This window comes from Miniopterus natalensis, chromosome 5, assembly GCF_054644295.1.
Source record: "Miniopterus natalensis isolate mMinNat1 chromosome 5, mMinNat1.hap1, whole genome shotgun sequence".
In the NCBI taxonomy this organism is placed as follows: Eukaryota; Metazoa; Chordata; class Mammalia; order Chiroptera; family Miniopteridae; genus Miniopterus; species Miniopterus natalensis.
Window position 1 is genome coordinate 90,186,795 of NC_142085.1, and position 21,328 is coordinate 90,208,122.

General features: G+C 40.2%; 1 protein-coding gene across 2 annotated transcripts in view; it reads right to left on the reverse strand.

Annotated features, from left to right (window-relative positions):
- The window catches only part of PDE10A (phosphodiesterase 10A), a 168,119-nt gene that overhangs the window by 37,204 nt on the left and 109,587 nt on the right, over positions 1-21,328 (reverse strand). For both annotated transcript variants that reach the window (XM_087817742.1, XM_087817741.1), the window contains exons 5-11: positions 20,429-20,478; positions 10,571-10,711; positions 8,449-8,604; positions 7,148-7,198; positions 5,910-5,968; positions 4,119-4,170; positions 1,757-1,899 (exon numbers count right to left, since the gene is read on the reverse strand). In XM_087817742.1, the coding sequence (XP_087673868.1) occupies positions 1,757-1,899; positions 4,119-4,170; positions 5,910-5,968; positions 7,148-7,198; positions 8,449-8,604; positions 10,571-10,711; positions 20,429-20,478 (652 nt within the window). The remainder of the gene's footprint in view (positions 1-1,756; positions 1,900-4,118; positions 4,171-5,909; positions 5,969-7,147; positions 7,199-8,448; positions 8,605-10,570; positions 10,712-20,428; positions 20,479-21,328) is intronic.

Consider the following 21,328-nt stretch of genomic DNA (forward strand, 5'->3'; position numbering starts at 1 on the left):
ATTTACAACACAGCACTGTATAAAAATAATAATTTAAAATTTCTACTAATTTTACTTCTCTAATTTGTTAAATTTAAAATAGTCAAAACATAGGCATTATATAAATATACTTAAATATTTTTTATATTTAACATCCACATTTCCTATTATAAATACATTCTCTCATGCATAGTCTTCTGACTGCAATATTATCATCAGCCATACACTCATTTTGAAATTTAGTTAACATAGATGTCTGCAATCCACAGTATTGTCATCTTTCCATAGCTGAAAGATAACTTTCATATCATTACATTTTCAATATTATAGAAGATGATCATTATTGAAATAAAGCTCCACCCCAGGGATCTGCACTAAACAAAATGCAAAAGAGAATGGACACCAACACTAAAAGCACTAGAAAGTGAGCCCAGCGCTGCATAAAACACACGGTCATTTCTACCCTAGCTTTCCTGGGCTGTGAACAGCGTGACCACGACAGATCTGACACTGTGAGCAGAGTCAGGATCCACTGCAGGATTTGTGCTGGATGCCTTGGTCTGGGGGTGGTCTGTCACTTTATTCCTATTCCAGGTGGCTACCCCACATAAACAGCTGGATCCCCAGTCGGCTGCCAGAGCTACAGGCAACCACGTGCCCCTCACAGTTACCAGTGTTGTGAACATGGGCTCCAGATGAGACCTCTCAGCACTGTGAGGGACACCAGAGCCTTCCACAAGAGAAAGGACTTCACCTAAGTGACTATATCTAGGCTCACTGACTGACTGACAGATCTAAAAACCACCAACTATAACAATTAAAAAAACTGAACAGTGCCTGCAAGCCAGACTCCTGCAATTGTAGATACAGAACCTATCGCCCTAGGACCTGGAACAGCACTGCCGGTGGGGGGACAGTGGTGAGGTGCATGCTGTCCCCTTCCCACCTGGTTAGGTCCCTCGTTGGGGAGACGGCGCAAAGGAACAGAAGTTCTTGGTGGATAGGGACACTGCCTCACTGGGCTGTGACAACCGAAGCACCTCAGAGTATCATGTGGAAAGTGGTTCAACAAGGCATACAAAGCAAAGTTCTTAAAAATGCAAATGTATAAAAAAATTCATGTTTTTAATGTTAAGCTTGATTCTTAAAAGTTTGTGACAGTGCTCCTTGCAGGTGTTCTGACTGTGACAGGGTGGAAACACCACCGGCCACACAAATCCTATTCTATTAATTTAAGTGACAAAAGCTGCCACTTACAGAACAAACGCAGCTCTAGTTTCAAGACCCAGCAGAAGTGTGTTAACTGATTGATTAGATGACTGCCCAGTTATAGAATAATGTGCTGAAGTCATGAAATATAGCAGGTGAATTCCCACCCTGGTCTGGACGTTGAGACACCCCACTGGCTGGGGCAGAGTGGGCACCTGATTGTTTAAGTATGCCCTGCTCCTAGACATAGGAAAACCTGCAGACTCCATCCAGGTTGGTGCACCTTTACCTACCTGGGAGCACTAGTAAGTTTTTCCAACATGATTTCCAAAAGGACCGCCTCCGGAAGACGGCATTTCCAGGAGTGACGCTAAAGCTTCCTAGGCGGTTTCGCGGGCACTGCAATGTCATTCCCAGAAGTACTACCTTCAGGAGGCGGGTCCTGGTGGGAATGATATCACAGTATGACAAGCACTGTCAGCGCACCTGCAGAAGGCACAGAACAGTGGGTAACAGCACAGCTGCACAGCTGCATGCACAGTGCACGACAGGCCACCTCCTGCTGTACCTGATTTCTTTGGTCTTCTTGAAGATAGGTTTTCCTTCCTTTTCCTCTCCAATATCAAAAAGGTCTGAATACAACTCCTTGTTCTTATGGTCCACCTGGAAGAGTGCACAGCGATCTGCATTCACCAGGTTTTTTGCATATATCTAAAGACAATAAAACAAGAGTAAGCCGATGAGAAATTCAAAGAATTTACAGGTAAACTTCATCAGAAATAAGTATGAATTTCAGCTAATCTATACTCTAACTGGGTGGGAAATGAGCATTTTACACCAGGTGGTAAAATACCTGAACCACCCCATTGAGGTTAAGACATTAAAGTTAAAACAAGATGTATTATCATATAAGCACAGGAAAAGGTGTTCATTGTCACTGTCACCAGAGAAATGCCAATCAAAACCACAATGAGAGGCATTTCACACCCACTATGATGGCAGCATCAAAAGTTGGACAATAACCAGTGCTGGTGGGAAGGTGGGGAACCTGGAGCCCATGGGCATTGCTGGTGGGGATGTGGGGAACCTGGAGCCCATGGGCACTGCTGGTGCGGAACCTGGAGCCCATGGGCACTGCTGGTGGGGATGCGGGGAACCTGGAGCCCATGGGCACTGCTGGTGCGGAACCTGGAGCCCATGGGCACTGCTGGTGGGGATGCGGGGAACCTGGAGCCCATGGGCACTGCTGGTGCGGAACCTGGAGCCCATGGGCACTGCTGGTGGGGATGCGGGGAACCTGGAGCCCATGGGCACTGCTGGTGCGGAACCTGGAGCCCATGGGCACTGCTGGTGGGGATGCGGGGAACCTGGAGCCCATGGGCACTGCTGGTAAGAATGTAAAACGGCGCCACTGCCATGGAAGACACTTTGGCTGCTCCTCAGAAAATTGAACACAGAATTACCACGTGACTCAGCAGTTCCTAAGTATATACTGAAAACAGGTATTCAAACAAAAAACTGTATACCAACATTCAAAGCATCATTCTACACATTAGCCAAAATGTGGAAACCGCCCACATGCCTATCAGTGCTGATGGATAAAAACGTGGCCTGTGGCTCTCCCCAGCAGCACACTGCTCGGCTATGAAAAAGGAAAAGGTACTGACCCACACTACAACCGGCAGACTCCGCAACACCCACTAAGCGCAAGGCACCAGCACCACAGAGGCCGCGCGCTACACGGTCCCTCCCAGGTGGGATGTCTAATAGAAAAAGAAAGCGGTGGTTTCTAGGGCCGGGAGGTGGAGGGGGGTGGGACATAAGGAGGTAAAGGGTAAAACACAGTGTGTTTCTGAGGTAATAAAAATGTTCAAAAAGTAACTGGTGATGTTGCTTATCTCTGGATTTACTAAAAACCACTGAATTGAACATGTGAAACTGACGAGTAGTATGGTCTGTGAATTATCTCAGTGAGGATGTTTTTAAAAACATGAAAAACATAAGGACTAGTCAGTGTTTCTTGTATTCCTAGTACAAGCTCTGTCAGTCTATATTATACATTTATATTTTTATATTTTCTTACTACTTTTCACTTCTTCACAAATTCCTTGAATTTTGTCATAACCAAGTTACTTTTTACCTTGCAATGAAGAATTCTTTTCATGTCCAAATGACACCATCACTATAACAAATTACATAAAGAAATGTGCTGAAAGCAAGAAGCCCTAAAGCTACTCTAACCACCCAGTCAACTTCCTGTCTCACTAGACACTGACCATGTCACCCCATACTCTCCTGCCCTGAAATTAGAGAAGCAGGTCAGACAGCATGAGGAAATCTGACACGAGGGAGCTCCTTATTCGACAGAGTGACTATATTTGGAGAAAGACCGGGAAAATGGGAAGGAGAAAGGCCATTTATCAAAACATACCACAGGCATGAATGGCCTGGCTACCTATGGGGCCCAGACAAGTCACTTGGACTATTGGAAGCCACTTCGTCAGTGGAATCTCACCAAAGCATCAAACAAAGCAGCCACACAGGGAGATGTGGGTAAAACTCCACTTTGTGTGGCTTTTGGCTCCTGATGTCAATTAGCAGACAAGAGTCATTAGGACTGAAACTAAGTAGAATGAACCTCAGCATCAGGAGACTCTCCTGGGAATTCCCAATACAGCCTCTATGTAAAGGTATTTTGAAGACTATAAAAAGAAACTAAATGTTTTTAAAGTATGTTTTCCAAGCTCACTTCCTAAAACCTTATTAAAAACCCTCCAAAATACACAGAAGTAACAACATCAAGGCAACAACCCTAATCACTTCTCATCCATTTAAAAGTTTGTATGTCTAATACATTAAAATGTTCCACCATATACTAGACATGAATCTAAGGTTAAATAAAAGCATTTTTAAAACAAAAGGCAACCTACCATTATGTGTTCAAGTAGAGAATCTATTGCGACTATGTTATCAAAGTATGTTCTGGAAAACAGGAGAAAACTGTGAGCAATCCGAGAGAACTCAGAGCAGGCAAATTCTGACTATACTTCCCAGTTTTGTCTACGTTGTAATAGAAACATAAAGCTGTATGTCTGATTTTTGTCATCTTGAGGAATAGTCAATAATATTATTTTAAAGAGATAAATGAAACTTCATTACTAACTTTAGTATAAGGGACTCTAATTCAGAGGATGCATTAAGTCACTATTTCATTGATAAGTACTGATGCCAGAAGTTTGTAGCATTTAACTAAAACCATGAAGGAATAAAGCTGGGTTCACCGCATTTAGTATTATCAGCAATAATTTTGATCTGAAATAAAAACATTTAAATTTGCTAAAGCTCATTAATATGGTTAAAATGTAAATTACCACTGAAAAGTTCACATGTGATTTAAATGTACTGAGAAAGCAACACCATTCATTTGAGAAAAAAACATCAGAACACAAATAATGATAAGGGCTTAATGACTTTACACAGTAAACTATATATTCATTAATATGAACAGCAAGTAGATATTTGGAGGTAGCTGGTATACATGTGAAAAGGTAAGCCTGATAAATAGGTGAATCCGTGGGCAGGTAGTGTAGGGTGTAGTGTGTAAAGAAGTGTCCTCAATGTGGACTAGTGGCTAGTGTGTTTTCAGCACAGGTTTGTGTAAATTCAGCAATATGCTCATAATTAAGATCACTTAGTAAGTAAACAATGTCTTTCATTTAAAGGCAAATTATTTAGCTTGAATGCTCTAAGGCATAGAACATGCTCACAGCCCTGCACCCTGAGGAATACACGGCGAGGAAGACAGCAAAGGAAGTGGATTTTCCCTGCAAAATGAACTGAAAGTGTCACATGAGGGACAGAACTGGACTTTGGAAAACTTACAAGAGGTTGAATTACATGAACAAGGGAAGGTGAGCAGCTTCCCTTTCTATGTGTTTTGAAACATCATGTGTCCCACAGCTATTGTTTCATTTTATCTCAAAGAAGATAGTTGGATTAGGGGATCAAAAGAGATCTCCTTCAATTTCATAATTCTCTAAATTTTATATTTAAGAATTAAGTGGAACACAAAGCAGCAACTTCTGACTATGAGTCATGGATGCTGGGAGGGAGCAGGTCCGAGCAGACACGTTCCTCCTGTGTGAGCTCAGAGGATGTGACCCTGACACACCTGCAGCAGTCTTCAGGTTTCAAGGTAAGTACGTGGGTCAGATAACAGGTATTTCCCGGCCAAGCAGAACCATTGTGAACCCAGTGTTTCACTCAGTACCTGGACCTGCTTTCACTACCAGCCCAGAGTTTCTCCGGTCAAGCTTTGGGGCAATAGGACATTTTCTCTAAAACTGTATCTGAGCTACTATACACAGGAAAATTAAAATAATAATATTAACAATAGGTTTTAATTGAGTGACATTTGTAGAAAATGCCAGAGAGGACTCTTGGAAAAAAGTAAACTAGAACATTTCCTCCCTACTGCTGTTAGTTTTCTGCCACAAACCCAGAAACACCTGGTGTCTTTAACGGGTTCTAGTGGGTCTATTCAGAAAAACACAGCAAGCTGCAAATTAGAATCATCATATAAACACCTCCCATTCTTTACCTGCAGAGTGAGCACAGGTGAGAATGTACCTCTAGCTCTCACTGATGCCTGCAAGGTGAAGTCACTGGCTGTAGTGATGGCCCTGTCACTAACAGCTGCCATCTCTAAAGTGAACACTTACTTTGATACGTCGAGTAGAAAGTCATTCAGTTCAGTCTGTTTGGCAAGGCCTCTGCATACCTGCCACATAAAATAAAGGCTATTCATTATAAGATATTTGTGCTTATTTAAAAGTAAAAATTCCACAATAGTATTGACCATATTTTATTTTAAAAGGTACAGCACAATCACTTGGTCTACAATATAATAACAGTATCAATTACAATTCATTTTTTCCTTGAATGCTCAAATGCGCTAAGTACTTCCTATTTATTACTGCATTTGATCACCACAAACACTACGGGTTTGGGATTTACTTCTGTAATTCAGGCACAAAGGAATTTAGAACCTCCTTCAGGTCCCAGAGCCAGCAGAGAGCTCCTCAAAACCACTTTGCACTTAAAACCTGACTTGGGCACATCTTCTGCCCACATTGTCGCCTGTCAGAGCCCAGAAGTCCTGCTCCTCAGACTGTTTTCCTACACTTAGGATTTTTCTGTTTCTATCATATGGTTCCTCCTTAACCCTAGCTGGCTGAAGTGGACTTAGAGAAACAAAACAGCAACAAAAAGAAGTGGAAGATACGAAGCAGAACTGTATCCCACTGTGTCCCTGAACTTTAAAGTATAGTTCCCAGGAAAACTGTGCAGCTTGTAAATTAGAGCATATTTTCTAGAGCAATAGGGATGTGAGATTTAAGACTTATTTTTCATGCATCATTTGGTGTAGAGGATGCTTTTACTCAGGAAAGGGAGTCATAAAAACATCAGTGTTACTGCCAGTAGGATATTGTTCCCGGGCTTTCAGGAGAAAACAAAAATCATAATAGGACACATACCCTTTATTGCATAAATGATAGACAACTATATATAAATATGTCAAAATATTGGCAAGATATTTCAAGGAGAAAGTAAGTAAATATAAGTGAATAGATAAAGAATTTTAGAGCCCGGCCAGGTGTGGCTCAGCGGTTGAGCGTTGACCTAGGATCCAGGCAACTGGGGTTCGATTCCCAGTCAGGGCACATGCCCGGTTGCGGGCTTGATCAATGACTCTCTCATCATTGATGTTTCTATCTCTCTCTCTCCCTCTCCTTTCCTCTCTCTGAAATCAATAAAGATATTTTTTTTTAAAAAAAATTTTAGAAATAAAATCTCTAAGACACAAACATAAAGCCTGAGGCTGCTTCTTCACCTGCCTCCATCCCGAGGCTGAGCTCTAGGCCCCTCTGCAGGAAGCCCCTGGAATACCCCCACTCACCTGCACCTGATGAATTGCGACTGAAGCCCAGGCAAGATTTGCTGTTGCCACCTAAAGCAGCAGCAAGAAAGACTGTTAATAACCACGTGCACCCCACCCCTCACAAAGGACTCTCGCATAAAAGTGTATAAAAAATTTTCTGAGGTCACTGCACTTTTGAATATTTTGCCAAAGAAAGCACCAACTATGGGCAAGATTTCTCTTTTACATTCCCCCTTCCTTTACAATTGAATTGAATGCTTCCTTGTTCCTCTTAATTTTGGATAAAAAGGAAAATAAATAGATTAAGAGAGCTAGAGTCCAATGATTTTAACATAAAATTATTTTTTAATTAAAAAATATTAAAAAGGCCTTCAATGACCTCTCAAATGATGAAATATTTCTAAAGCTTTGTTGAGAAGTTCTCAAGTTACAAACTATTCTACTCTTCTGTTATTTATTCCTTTAGCGAATATTAACTGGGTGCCCACTAGGTGCCAGGCACTGTTCTTGGTGCTGGAGACTGAGCACCAATGATCACAGAGCAGCTGACTGTGGGGACAGAGAAGGGGGAGGAGAGTGAGTACACCGTGTGTCAGCTGGTGACAAGCTTAGAGAAAAGCACCCTGCAGAGGAAGCAGGCCTGCACACAGGGCGCAGGGAGGCCTCGTGAGAGGGCCACATCGGCGGCCGCTGCAGAGGGGCTGGAGATGGGAAGGACAAGGACACACAGGGCTCACACGGGGGGCCAGGCAGCCCTGCTGAAGGGACCAGACGGCTGTAGGAAGGGAGGGTGGCAGAGCAGGGCTGTGTCATCCAGGGCAGGGGACGGCCACTGAGGGACTGGGGCATATACTGCGTGTGCCAGGCATCACTAGTATTGATTTCAGTATTAATCAGGCAATTCCAACTCAGGGAACAGTGGACAGAACTCATTGTTTTCCACATGGATTTGATGCTGGGACCTTTATTCCGGATGCGCTCTAGGGAGATGACAATTTTAAGAAAACATAAAAACTACCAGACTGTGAAAACTCCCCAGAGTCATCTACTACTGTATTTGACTTACAATATGACACACTTTTATTTTTACTGTTAAAATGAATTCTTACTTAAAAAATGCCTATATTTCCAATTTAATCAGTCCCCTATCTAAATGATAGCAAAACAAAAAAAGTTTTAAAAATCATTAGTATTAGTATAAAAACACTGTTAAGCAAATTGTGGTTTTAAGTATTCATTAATTTATTCACTGAACACTATTACTGAGCACCTTCAATGGGCCCAGTATAGCTACAGTCCACCTAGCAGAGCAGCCTCACCTCTTGATGGCGCAGGCAGAAGGCTTCCTTGCCCCAGTGCCGGTACAGCTCAAGGATGCCCACCAGGTCGCCGATCGCAGTGACGATGGGCACACAGAGGACAGACTGGATCCGTGTCCCTGATTCCAGCCCAGTGCCTCTTGGAAATCGTTCATCCTGAAAAACAAAATGGGAGAAGATATCAATTCAGCAAAAGAAATGGAATAACGGACCTATGATTCTTACTTCTATAAGAAACTGCCTAATATTTGTAATCAACAATAAGCAGACCTTTTCAAGGAGAAACCAAATGAACATGGCCACTGTAAACATTAAGAAAATGCTTATCTTCAGCAATGCTGCACCTAAAGGCAAATCCCACTTCAATATTTAACTGTTGAGCAGGATTTAATCAATATACATTAATTTCATGCAATAATAAAAATAATTATGGTGGCCAACATCTATTATTCATCACCTCCTATTGTGCCAGAACTTCTACAAGGGCCTTTTAAGCACAATGTGACAAGTGGAAACTGCTCCAAATGTAAATACCATATGAAGCAAATTATATATAAAATGTTTCTCTTCTATTCTGAAAATTAGGGTAACACAAAAGTGGATGTTAATGATAGTTATCTTAACTAAACCTCAAAACTGGTATTAAATATTCAAACCATACAATTGTCAATTTTTTATCACAAGAAATGGAATTGGTTCTTTGACTTCAATAATTTCCTAGCTTAGCAGAATCTCTCCTAAGAATATAGGGACCAAATGGATTAGTGTCAAACACCAATTCTATCTGCTCAATTTCCGCTGCCCGCGGGATGTTTTCCATAAACCTAGAAGAGCACTAATCTGTACTTAAAATTTACAGATCTTCTGAAAGTTTGCATACACAATAGAATATTTTCAAATGACAACTTATAGAGTATCTATTTTTAACCTTTCTAAGATTGAAACACTTGACATGTAACACTGTGCGGGTTCCAGGTTATACGCTGGTTTGGCACATGTATATACTGTGCTACGACTGCCACTGCCCCCTTTAGTCAGCACTTATTACATAAACCACCTTTTCTTGTGGTGGAATAATTAAGACCTAGTATGTTAACAAGTGTGATAATTATAACACAGTATCATTGTCTATATTCACACTAGACAACATTTACTTTTAACCACTTTCCTTTTTTTTTAATAAAACTAGTCACCTGATTTGTTCAAGTCATACAGGTAATCAGAGGCAGAACCACAATTAAAGCCCAGACTTCATAAGTCTAATTCAGTAATTTTCCAGAGCAAATGCATTACACCTGGAAAATTGTTTATATAAGTTGTCACTTTTAAAGGCTAGGCTCACACAGTGACACTTTACCAGGACACTCACATGCTGTGGGAGACCAAGGCTGCTCTGAGGGCTCCGTGTGGTCATGCCCCCTGCACCCATGCCCTTCCTCAGTTCCCTCCAAAACTGAACTTGGGCCTGCCCACGCTGTTTGCTCTGGCTAATGGGAGGGTAGAAAATTTGATGCGAGCATAGGCCAGAAGACCCACTGGCATGTCTGACTTCTTCTCTAGGCCCCCTGCTGCCACCATAAGAGCATGCAGGCTCCCTACTGGGGAGGTGGGGGAAACACATGTGGAAAGCTGAGGCCTTCTGAGACCAGCCAGCTCCTGGGTGGTGGTCAGCTGATGCCAGATGTGTAAGAAGCAACCAGCCAAACACACCCCAGATCAGCAGGAGGGCCCGGTGCACAGAATCATGGGACTAGCAGGCAGTTGCTGTGTAACACGGAAATTCGGGGTCGTCTGTCACACAGGAATGGCTATTCATTCATGTATATCCTGCTAGGATGTGAAGCACAGACAATTGCCATTTAGTCTGCATGAGGATAAACAGACATTTTTATGCTTCCCTATACTGGCACATGTTCAAATAAAAACTATTCAAATCTAACTCTTAGCAGATACATTGAAATACGGTTTCTAAGTACAAAGAATCTGTTTACTTGCAAATTCATTTACTGGCCTGTGTCCTGCTTTAATAAAATGGCTTAAATTATAACACCAACATGATAAGTCATCTCTCTTAATTAAACACTTCAGATGACAACAGCACAGAGAGTGAAAAGCCACATACCCCGAGGATGTCTTCCACAAGCAGAGTCTTCCTAGACTTGGCCACGTAGGCAGAGGTGGTAGTGCCCTGTGCAATGGGGCCTGCAGGGATGAGCCGGGGCTTTCCTTCCTTGATTCCAGGGGGAGTGAACACGCACAGGCTCTGGCAAGAAGAAAGAAATGCTTTGTAGACTTCCCTGCACAGTGGCCCCCTGGGACAGAGACTCCTGGGTGTTACAGAAGAGTCCCGAAAGTCAGGGCACCAAGGAGGAGCAGACAGGAGAGGGGAAAGTGCTCAAGGGTCAGCCTGCAGTGAGGTGAAACTCTCACATCCTCATGCACACAGAATAATTGGATTGCTGTGACTTAAAAGCTGAAGACTTTCTGGAGCAATAAGCACTAGACCATCCTCTTAGGCATGTTCCTGTTAGTTCCTGCCATTCCTAAGTGAGCTCCGGTAAACACAGTGTGTATCTATTAACTTATTAGTTGAGTGGTTTTCAAGCTTTGTGATGTCAAAGAACCCTTTTTTCAAACAAAACCTTACTTATAATCACAAGAAAGTGAGCCTTATACACCTGAACTCCTTCAACCAACTGGGACCGGGCCCAGGAAAGCAGTGTGCGTGCTCCCCTGGGTGTTTAAACAAATCATCCTCTCAAGAGAAGCATCCTTTTCACTCACAAGAGTATCTACATCAGTTATAGGACAGTGGGTACGTAGTATTTGCTACTGAGTACATGCCAGTGAAAATATATGTGAAGTGTTTCTATAATTCTATTCTGCACCGATTTACACACAGCACAGATGAAGAAAGACCTCTGTTAGGATTAGCATCTCACTGTCCCAATACAATTCAGTGTGTACTAAGGCTGGGAGGAAAGCAGAAAAATGAATCAAGAACAGGAAGAGAGATGATGTCAAGACAAAAATGTAAAGGATATGGTATATTTAGCTTGAAGATAAATTGGAATGAACGATGATTTTCTCAAACCATGAGGAGGTTAATCATGAGGAGGATGTTGGGCAGTGTTCCCTTCTCTACCAAAGACAGACTGCAGGAAATGAACTCCAAGTGAACTGAGCAGTGCAGATAGCTTTTGAAGAGCTTCCCGTGACAGAGGGAAGTAAACTCCAGAGCAAGCTCCCAGCAGCAGCTTTTCTATTTATTATTATAGTTGTTGACTTTGTTGCTGGAATATATACAACACATCTTTTTTGAATGACTTTGCTATATGCCCATTAAAATTGGATTTAATATCTCCAAGTTATACTTAGAATCAGAATTCAATGATAGGAGAGCTGATACAGTCCTATATTATTAGATCATTTAATTAGATCACTTATTTAATATTATAAAGCATTTATCATCTCTATATGGAGTTTCTATATGATGCACAAAATCAGGTGAGCAGGTACAGGACCCAGTGCATATGAAAAACTGTTCTACGCATCAGGCTGAAAATAAATGGCTTACAAGTCTTTCAATCACTTGACTGAATCTGAAAAACTTTCTCTTTGTTGATAATTATCAAAAAATTAAATAATTCTTTACAGTGGAAACTTCATACTTGTTTTACTAATTAACTCATGGTTTTTTATCTTAATTAGCAAACAGAAATATTTCCAGATGAGAACTGAGGGTAAGAGCTATCAAAATATGAAATAATGTCACACTGTAATATAAAGGCCAAATCAGGAAGGAGCAGAAACAAGGACCTGTAAGACAGGCACCTGCTTCTGATATGCCTCACATTTGCTCCTCTGTGTTAGTAGTTTCCTACACTATTTTAGGATTTTTGTTTTTACTCCATAAAATTCCCCTGTGTAAAACTCCCTTCAGGATGCCCACTGCTGGTAGAAGGTCAGTCCCTGGTTTGCACTGTGTGGTCTCTAAGTCACAATTTTATGATCTCTGTAGTTGAAGGGGATGGCAGGCAGCTATCATTGCAAACAGAAAACCTCAGTAACAAACCTCTGAACTCTATATGCATTCAGGGGTGGGGAAGCTCGTTAAATGCACCTTTACTTATCCCCTGGGAATAATCAAGTAGACAGTGTGTACTGAAGTCTTCTTTCCCCACTGCTTCACCTGCATCATACACTAAATGCCCCCATACACCAGAGTCTGTTTCTGAACTCTCTAGTCAGTACCCTCTGGTTGATTTGCCAGCCACACTGTTTTCAATCCTGCAAGTTTATAGTACATTTAGTAATCTGGCAAGGTGAGTCTTGCTTTGGTTCTAAATGTTTGAATATAACCATGATTCATTTTATAAGATATATCTTGCATTTGGATGGATGAAGGCCTGCATTGATGCATGAAGAAATGGGGGCAATGTAGCTCTGAAGAAACTTACAAAGAAAGTAAGAACCTTATTTTTCAAAATCAATCATGATTTTTGACATAACGATCTGACTGGGATGTCCAGATTAATAAGATAAAAAATATTATAGTCACTATTTTCATAAAGGGTGAATGAAAACTGCTCTTTATGAAAAAAACACTACCCAATATTTTAGAATGTACTGTGACTACTCTGTGCATATGCTTACAATATCTAATTTGCCACTAAAATCTAGCATTGAATTGAGTCTCTAAAACTGATGGCTGCTCTAATGTTGTATAAATCTATGAAATAAAAGTTTATTAGCATAAACATTTTTCAGAGACTAGAGATAAAAACTAAAAGCAAGGAAGAGGTTCGAAGACTCGGACCTCAACACTCCACCCTCCAGGGGAGACATTTCCCCCTCACCACTCCAGTGTCCAGGGGAGACGTTTCCCCCTCGCCACTCCACAGTGTCCAGGGGAGACGTTTCCCCCTCGCCACTCCAGTGTCCGGGGGAGGCGTTTCCCCCTCGCCACTCCAGTGTCCGGGGGAGACGTTTCCCCCTCGCCACTCCAGTGTCCGGGGGAGACGTTTCCCCCTCGCCACTCAACCCTGCCAGGGGTGACGTTTACTGCACTTGAGAGGTAAGCGACCTGACCAATGGTGCTGCAGTTCTCCTTCCTGCTGGAGGCTCTGCAGTGACGGACTGTTAGCCCCTCATCTCCAACAGTACCAAGGGACAGGCCACACAGTGCAGCTGAATTAGCTTTTCAGTTTTTCAAAGAAACTCATGTGAACTAGTCAGCATTTTATAATAACAACAAATGTTCATTCGTATTTTTTAAGTTAGGTAACTTGAACTGGACAAGAGCGGTAACAGTGGTAACAACCAGTAGGTTGGCTCAGTGAAGAAATAAAAGAGCATTCAAATTATAAAAGAGCAAATTTGAAAAAAAAAGATTTGGTGGAAAACAGAATAGACTACCACAATTTGTTTTAAAAACCTAATTTTTTAATGAAATGGGAATGTGTGATTCATTAACATCAACTAAATAGACAACTGGGCTTCCCCTGGTGAACGCTTGTTGTCACCTTTCTTACCACACACAATTCAAAGATCAACTTAGTAATGAAACTTCACTTTTATGTTGAGGCTTTAACTCACAATCAGTTAAGTTTCAGAAATACTTTTTAGATGAAAATTATTTAGGTGCGCCATTATTTTTCCTACCAGACACTAGGTGGCGCTAGGTAGTAAATGAACTTCGGTCCATGCAGCCGGCGTGAGCAGGCAGCCCCACGTCTACCTGGAACTCGAAGGAGATGAATAACTTTGTTTGCATAGTTCTTAAAAATAAATCTACTGAAATTTATTGTACAACTGAAAAAGTCACACAATTACTGTAAGCAACTGGTTCTAAACTGTCTTCTAAAACCAACATGTGAAAAGCTATCTATGAACTTTACATATTAAATTTTTTTAAGTATTATTAGAGTCTACAAGGTGTTCAGCTTTTACATACAGCTCATGGATAACACAAGAAAACTAATGATAACATCATAAAGTGTGTTGCAGACCAATCAGCTGGAGTATGTGAGTAAGTATGAAAGAGAAAAACTAAAAACAAAAGTTTAGGCAAGATCTTAATTGTGGAAACAATTGTTTTTTGTTTGACAAGCATTTCCAGAGAACCTGTCACAGTTACATGTTAGATGCTACTCTGGGCCGGGACAGAGAGGTACCTGCTTCCTTTCCAAGCTCCCAATTCCTCACAAATTGCTTCTTCCTCCTAAAAGTCCTTCACTGTCCCATCTTATCTACTGAGAGGTCTTCCAAGCTCTGCTCAAACAGGGCTAATCTTCCCAGCTACTTTCAATGTGATCTGCCCCAGCACCCTCATCAAACACAGGATCCCGGAGCACCTAGGGCTCCTCCCTGATTGCTCTGACTACCATAATTTAGTGTGGATTTCTCTATTTCCCCTACTGGTTGTACATTCTTTGGTGGCAGAAAGGATTTGTTATTTATCTTTGTACACTCTGCAATTTAGCACAGTTTTGGGTACATAGCAGGTGTTTAAAATGGTTGAATAACATTCATGATACAACATTTAAGCAATGGAGGTTAACTTCTAGAAAGTTTAAGACTCTTGTCAAAGTCACAAAGTAGTGAACTGCACTCACACAATCTGACTCGAGCATCAAACTCCTGTGAAAAGCTATTTAAACACAGTGTTGAATGAATGTCCTACTACTTTTTAGAAAAGCATTATTTTAACACTTCTCAATTTCTTTTCTTTACTGGTCAACTAGGATTTTTATCATTGTTTGCATTAAATGGAGCAACTTATACTTCCTTTGATAACTGTCCATTTTATTTAGATTTTCACTTTTATTAGTCCAAATATCCTCTCATAATTTGTCCTTTTCACTATATCTATTGTTTTACTATTTTTAAAATTATTAGGGATATATAATTGTGTTTTCTCTTTTTTGTTTGGTTAGCAATGGCTTATCTTTAAAGTACTTAGATCTCCTTGTATATATAGATTTTCCTTTTCTGCATCATCAGGTAAACTGGTCGATCCCAAGAGGCAGGGGTTTTCATTTCCAACCGTGCTTCTGGTACCCAGAACACTGTCATGTGATCGAGACAATAAAACTGTGTCCGACTAATAAACTCACTCATTTTTGTTCTCTTATTTATTGATGTTCCAAAATGTATATAAAATGTTTAAGAATGTGAATCTTCCACTGCTAAGAACTTTGTACACGGCTTCAGCAACATTTAAGTCATTTTCATCAACACTGTTCTCTAAACATTCCATTAACTGTATTTGATATTTTTCTTTGTTCAAAGAGCTACTTGACACATTGTTCATGTTTAAGTATCAAGGTTTAATTTCCTTGTTTTCAGCCCCTATGGGGACCTGAGTTTGTTAAATGGGGGCTAAATGTATCAAAGTAGGACATGACCTCAAGAGAGGGAACCCCAGGCTGGTAAATCCTAAAATAATATACTGAGTTGAGCACTTAATTTTTTTGATCTGTCAGTAACTAAAAATACTACTGCATTTTCTGTCCATTTTCTTCTGTGTGACTGTATTGCTTTATAAATTTCAATGTACAAATATTTATTGTATAAACTTCAGGAGAACCCAACCTTCATTGCAGATTAAGCCCCTCAGGAATCAGGTAACCTCCTTTTCTAAGTTAGAGCTTTTCTTCCCTAAATTTGACTTTGTTATTGATCCTGTGGCATGAGCTCTCTTTAGTCTGCATCTTTCTGGAGTAGGTTTGCTCCAATTAAAATTTCCTTTTTAATTTAGTTCCCAGTGACTCTGTTTATATGTCCCTCTATAAAACAAAAGAAAGCTGTGGGGTTTTTTAACCTGATTTACAATTGTTTTTCTTTTAATAGGTGGACCTATTCTACTTGTAATTTTGTTGTGACATTTATTATGAGTTTCATAATCATACTTGATTTTTCTTAGTCTTAGTGCTTTAATACTATTTGGTTTGTTTTCTGTAACTTTCTGTGTTTTCTTTAAATTTTTCCTCTCTGATAATATTAATGCTCATTTTTAATTCTACTAGTGGAACTTTTGATATATTTAAATATTATTTAAAATTATGTTTCTCAATACATTAATCTCAGAAAATTAATTATTTCTACTCATTCTCATTCATGAAAAAAAGAAATGAATACTTTTATAAGTATAAGAATTTTATAATTCCTTCCATCTCTACCTTAATCCATGGCATTTATTGATCTAGACTAAAAATTGTATCTAGGTGTATTTAGGCTGCATATTGTAATTTTGTCACTAAAGCACATACATTTTGTTTTGAAAGTTATTTAAGAAAAGCTTTCCAACTAGGATTCAAAATCCATAGGTAATTTTTAAAAACATTGATAAATATATATAATATGCTTTCAAGTACAAAAGGAAAAAATGTGAGAAAATATACATGTATCTGCTCATCTGTCCAGAACAGTGTTTTATTTTCTTTTAGGGGCTAGTTTACACAGAAGTATGTCAGCATCTGTTGCAAGCAATGTGGCAGATTAGATAATTTGACACTCCTGAAAAAAACTATTTTAAAGTTATTTAAAGGCTAGGTAAAGTGTCATTTACAAATCTTTTATAATAAATTGCTGGGCTGAGAGGATAGAAGAATCCACTAATATCTAAAAGGAAGCATAGACAGGAAGTCTGCAGTATGCAAACCCCAAACCTGAAAGTATCAACCAAAGCCTGGTACTCTGATGTCTCCTCAGGAAAGCGCATGGTGACTGGGAGACAACAGGCAAAACCTGGGGCCTCTCACCATGGGAAGCTAACAGGAGAGCCCTGCAGGGGGCCAGGACTAGCAAAGGGCGGTCCCCTGCCTGAGGCTGAAGGATGAACACACTCACAGCCACAAGGGCTCTACAAGGGGACCGGAGCATCTAGGATTCGCTGCTGGAGGGAGAATAAGTCTCCTCTGAGAAGCCACAACTGTGCATCACCTGGTTTGAGGCTGGAATGTAAACCACTCTGCAGTCCACAAAAACTCAATTAGATAATTTAATTAAAATAATCTTGGATTGGCCAAGCCTTCCTCAGGTGATTGGCAAAAACAAATACAGATCCTCTAGGAAAGGAACTTCAACACAGACTCAGAATATTCACTGTAAAAAGCCCAAGGAATAACGTGATTCAGTTAAAAAAGGGAAACATGAAACATGTGCGAAAATAAGCCACCATCTATGAACGAGGGAAGAAAAAAGCCAGGAACCTGTAAACTCAGAAAGAATATAAAACAATATAAAAAGATGTAGTTCATCTACTTCAAGAAATAAAAGATAAGCCCCAGGAATGAAAAACTGTAATGAACGACTGAGACAAAGTGAAAACCACCAAAGTAAACAAAGTATAGTCAATATACAGAGAAATAATATATATCAATCTCAACCCTTTACGTAGCAAAAGAATCTTAAAGAAAGTGGTGAAATAGAGACATATTCAGACATAGCCTGACTTTCCCATCACAGATTCTTGTTAAGGGAAATCCTATAGGACCGAGGAGAAAGGATTCCAAATAGGCAAGCTGAGATGTACAAGGACATAAGCACGAAGTGGTAGTTATGGATACATCTAGAGAAACACTTCAGAGAACTTCAAACAGTGTGTCTACTTCCTGCCCACAGAAATGCCAGTCTGATGAACAGTAAGGGCCTCGCTACCCACGTGTGAGTGTAAAAACACAATCAACAAAATACAGTAACTATCCCCTGAAATTATCTTCCCAGGGAGATATGGTCTCTGCCTCCATGAAGCTTACCTTGCAGTGAAGCCAGATAAGCAAATTATCACACAAATCACAGATAAACGTGTAATGATGGACTGGGCAAATTCTGGGTACAGGTAACGTGACATTAAGAAAGTATAACAGCGGAATCCGACTCAGGAAGGCCAGAGAAGCTACAGTTTGGCTGTGACCCCTGCTGCTATACCCAGGGTCACACTGTGGCACGCAGCAGCTGCTGTCCCTGGGGCATGGGGAAGAGAGGTGCGAGGCTCAGCGACCAAGAGAGAACATAGAGCACAACAGCTGACCTCAGGAGTTTAATGAAGGGGCCAGAGGAAGGAGGAGAGGACATGAGGTCATCCCCTGGGTTAAGTTACAAACGTGGATGACAAGTAACAGTGAGAGATTCTAACTGACATACATAGTATCACAGCTCAGCTATTACACAAAGCTTTTCCTAAATCATATACAGGAAGCTACTTCACCCACGTCAATGTATAAAAAAAGTCTACAAACAAAGTGGAAAGCACAGCCACGTGATCAAGAATGTGGGATCTGAATCTCAATCCAAGCTCTGAGAGTCCTGCCCTCCTGAGGCGCCCATCCCCTCTCTGCTCTGCTAACTAGGTCTACCCGCTGCCCTTCACTATTACACTGAGATAATATACATGGCAGTAAATTATAAGAATAAATGCAAATTATGTAAGAATTTTCTTAAAGGAATTCTTATTTTTTAATTAAAAAATCCCAAAATTTTATAAATATTTAGAACGAAGAGAAAATAGATCTATTTGTTACCGTGGTACCTTCGCCATCTTCAAGTACCACCAGTGTGGGAAATACAGAGCATTCAGAAGCAGCAGTAACATCTGAATAATTCAATTTAATAAACCCTCTGGTGTGACTGTTTATATAACCGGTACTAGAAGAGAAGCTGGGTGAACACAGAAACAAGTAAGGAAAGGTCCTGCCCTGAAGACCTCCAGTCCTGCAACAGTCACTGCAAAGCAGAGAAGGCAGGGCTAAGGGCATGCAAGGGACCACCTACAAGGTATGGAATCCAGCAGTGGACGCTGTGTGCACCTCCCTTCCCTGCCTGCGCCACTCTACATCCACACAACTACGAAAACCTCAGAATACTGTGTCTCTGCTCCCATGAACATTTTATATAATATGAAGAGCATATAAACCTAAATATTGCACTGCAAAAATGCATCCCAAATCTCAAGTTACAAGGCCTGACAAGCAAGAAATACACAGTAAGAGTTTGCCAAATAAAGTTATAACTGAGTTTTATATATTTACACTATGAACATAAGTGTCATTGGCTCAGAATATCATTCTAAAGTATGTATGTGTGTTTAATGCCATAACAACATTGAAAGATGGGTAACTGAACGTCCTGCAAAGGCTGCACTGGACAGTGGGCTGCACTCTACACCAGGTAAACCAGCAACTCCAGCTGACCTGGACCACTGAAGGAAGGCAGGGCAGGCACACCTGAGGGGCCGCCATGCAAAGGTCTGACCCTCAGCCACCACAGCTCAGGGAGTTACTTCTTAGTAACTCTGTCCCAGAACTTTGAGTCCTCTTCAAAAATCTAAAAAAAAAATCCCAATTTATTTTACTTATTTTAAAAATATTTTTTAGTGATTTTTAAATTTTTATTATTACTATTTTTTTTTTAGAGAGAGAGGAAGGGAGGAGAGAGAGAAACACTGATATGAGAGAGAATCATTGATGGGTTGCCTCCTGCACACCCCCTACTGGGGATCAAGCCTGAAACCTGGGCATGTGTCCTGACCAGGAATTGAACCTGCAACTTTTCATTGCACAGGATGATGCCCAATCAACTAAGCCACACTGGCCAGGGCAAAATAAAATAAAAAATCACATTTTAGAACTGCTAAAATTTTGTTCTTATTTCATTCTACTACAGAGTGTGTGTAGAAAGGGCAAAGACTGTCCACAGTGATGAAATAAACAAAATGGTAAATCTAGAAATGCCATTTGTAAGATAGAGTACCACAAACCAAAACAATCCATCAGTTATAAGATTTTATGCCTAAATGTTGCCATGTTGGTAAAATTCTTGGCTGGTAATAACCACATATAGAAACAAATTACAAGATGAGTTTAAAGTACTTAATTACAATATGTCTATTAAGTTGTTAATGTAACAGTTTATCTTTTCTAAAAAGCTTATGACATTTTCTTAACTAGAACACCAAAATCTAAGTTTAGATACTTACATTATTGCACTCTCCAAGGAAATACAGTGCAAATCCGTCTGCTTTCGTGGCTGCCAAGGTAATAAAAGAGGAAGAAACTGATCTGAACAGAAGAACACAACACGCATGAGTTCTCCAAGGTGAGACCCAGAATTGTGACTTTTCAACGGATTTGCTGACATAATTAAAGGTCATGCAGTAAATTGAACAAAATTTATGGCTTTACTCAATTACATAATGTTCATTCATTTTCATCAGCTACTGCAAATTTTAAGGTGTAACATCCTCAAATCATATAGAGGTCAGTGTACTTACTACGTAGTAACATATTTGTCAAACTTTAAAATCAGAATTACTGAAAAACATTTTTAAAATGAGAATTGTATTTAATTTTTAAAGTATTAAAAACTATTAGAATTGATATTCATAATATTGAATAACAAATATAAGCATCAACCAAAAAGAATTCTGCTTGCATCTACCTATCGCCCCAGAGGAGAACAGGATTTAGCTTCTCTAACATTGCTCCAGGGCTGGCTGAGGCAAATGCCTAGCAGTTAACAGATGTCTTAGAGGAATCACCTGAATTTAACCAGCTTAACTCCTTCCCGCCTATGTGGCCTTGGGGAAGGTATCTGCCTGTCTCTGCCACAGCTTTCTCATCAGTAAGATGAGGATAATAGTATATAAAGTTGTCATCTCCCCAAATAAAATAAAGTGCTTCTTCTTCCTTAAAATTAATGATTCCTTGTATAAATGTGATTTAGTTCAGTAAGACTGTAAGAAGAAACCCAGGTTTTAATTAGAAGGTATAGTATATTCCACTTAAACTTCAGGCAGCTGCTTTTTTTGGAATTCTCATACTTTCGTATTAAAATATTTTCACTTCAAACTTAGCCCAAGAATAGAAGTAAATAAATG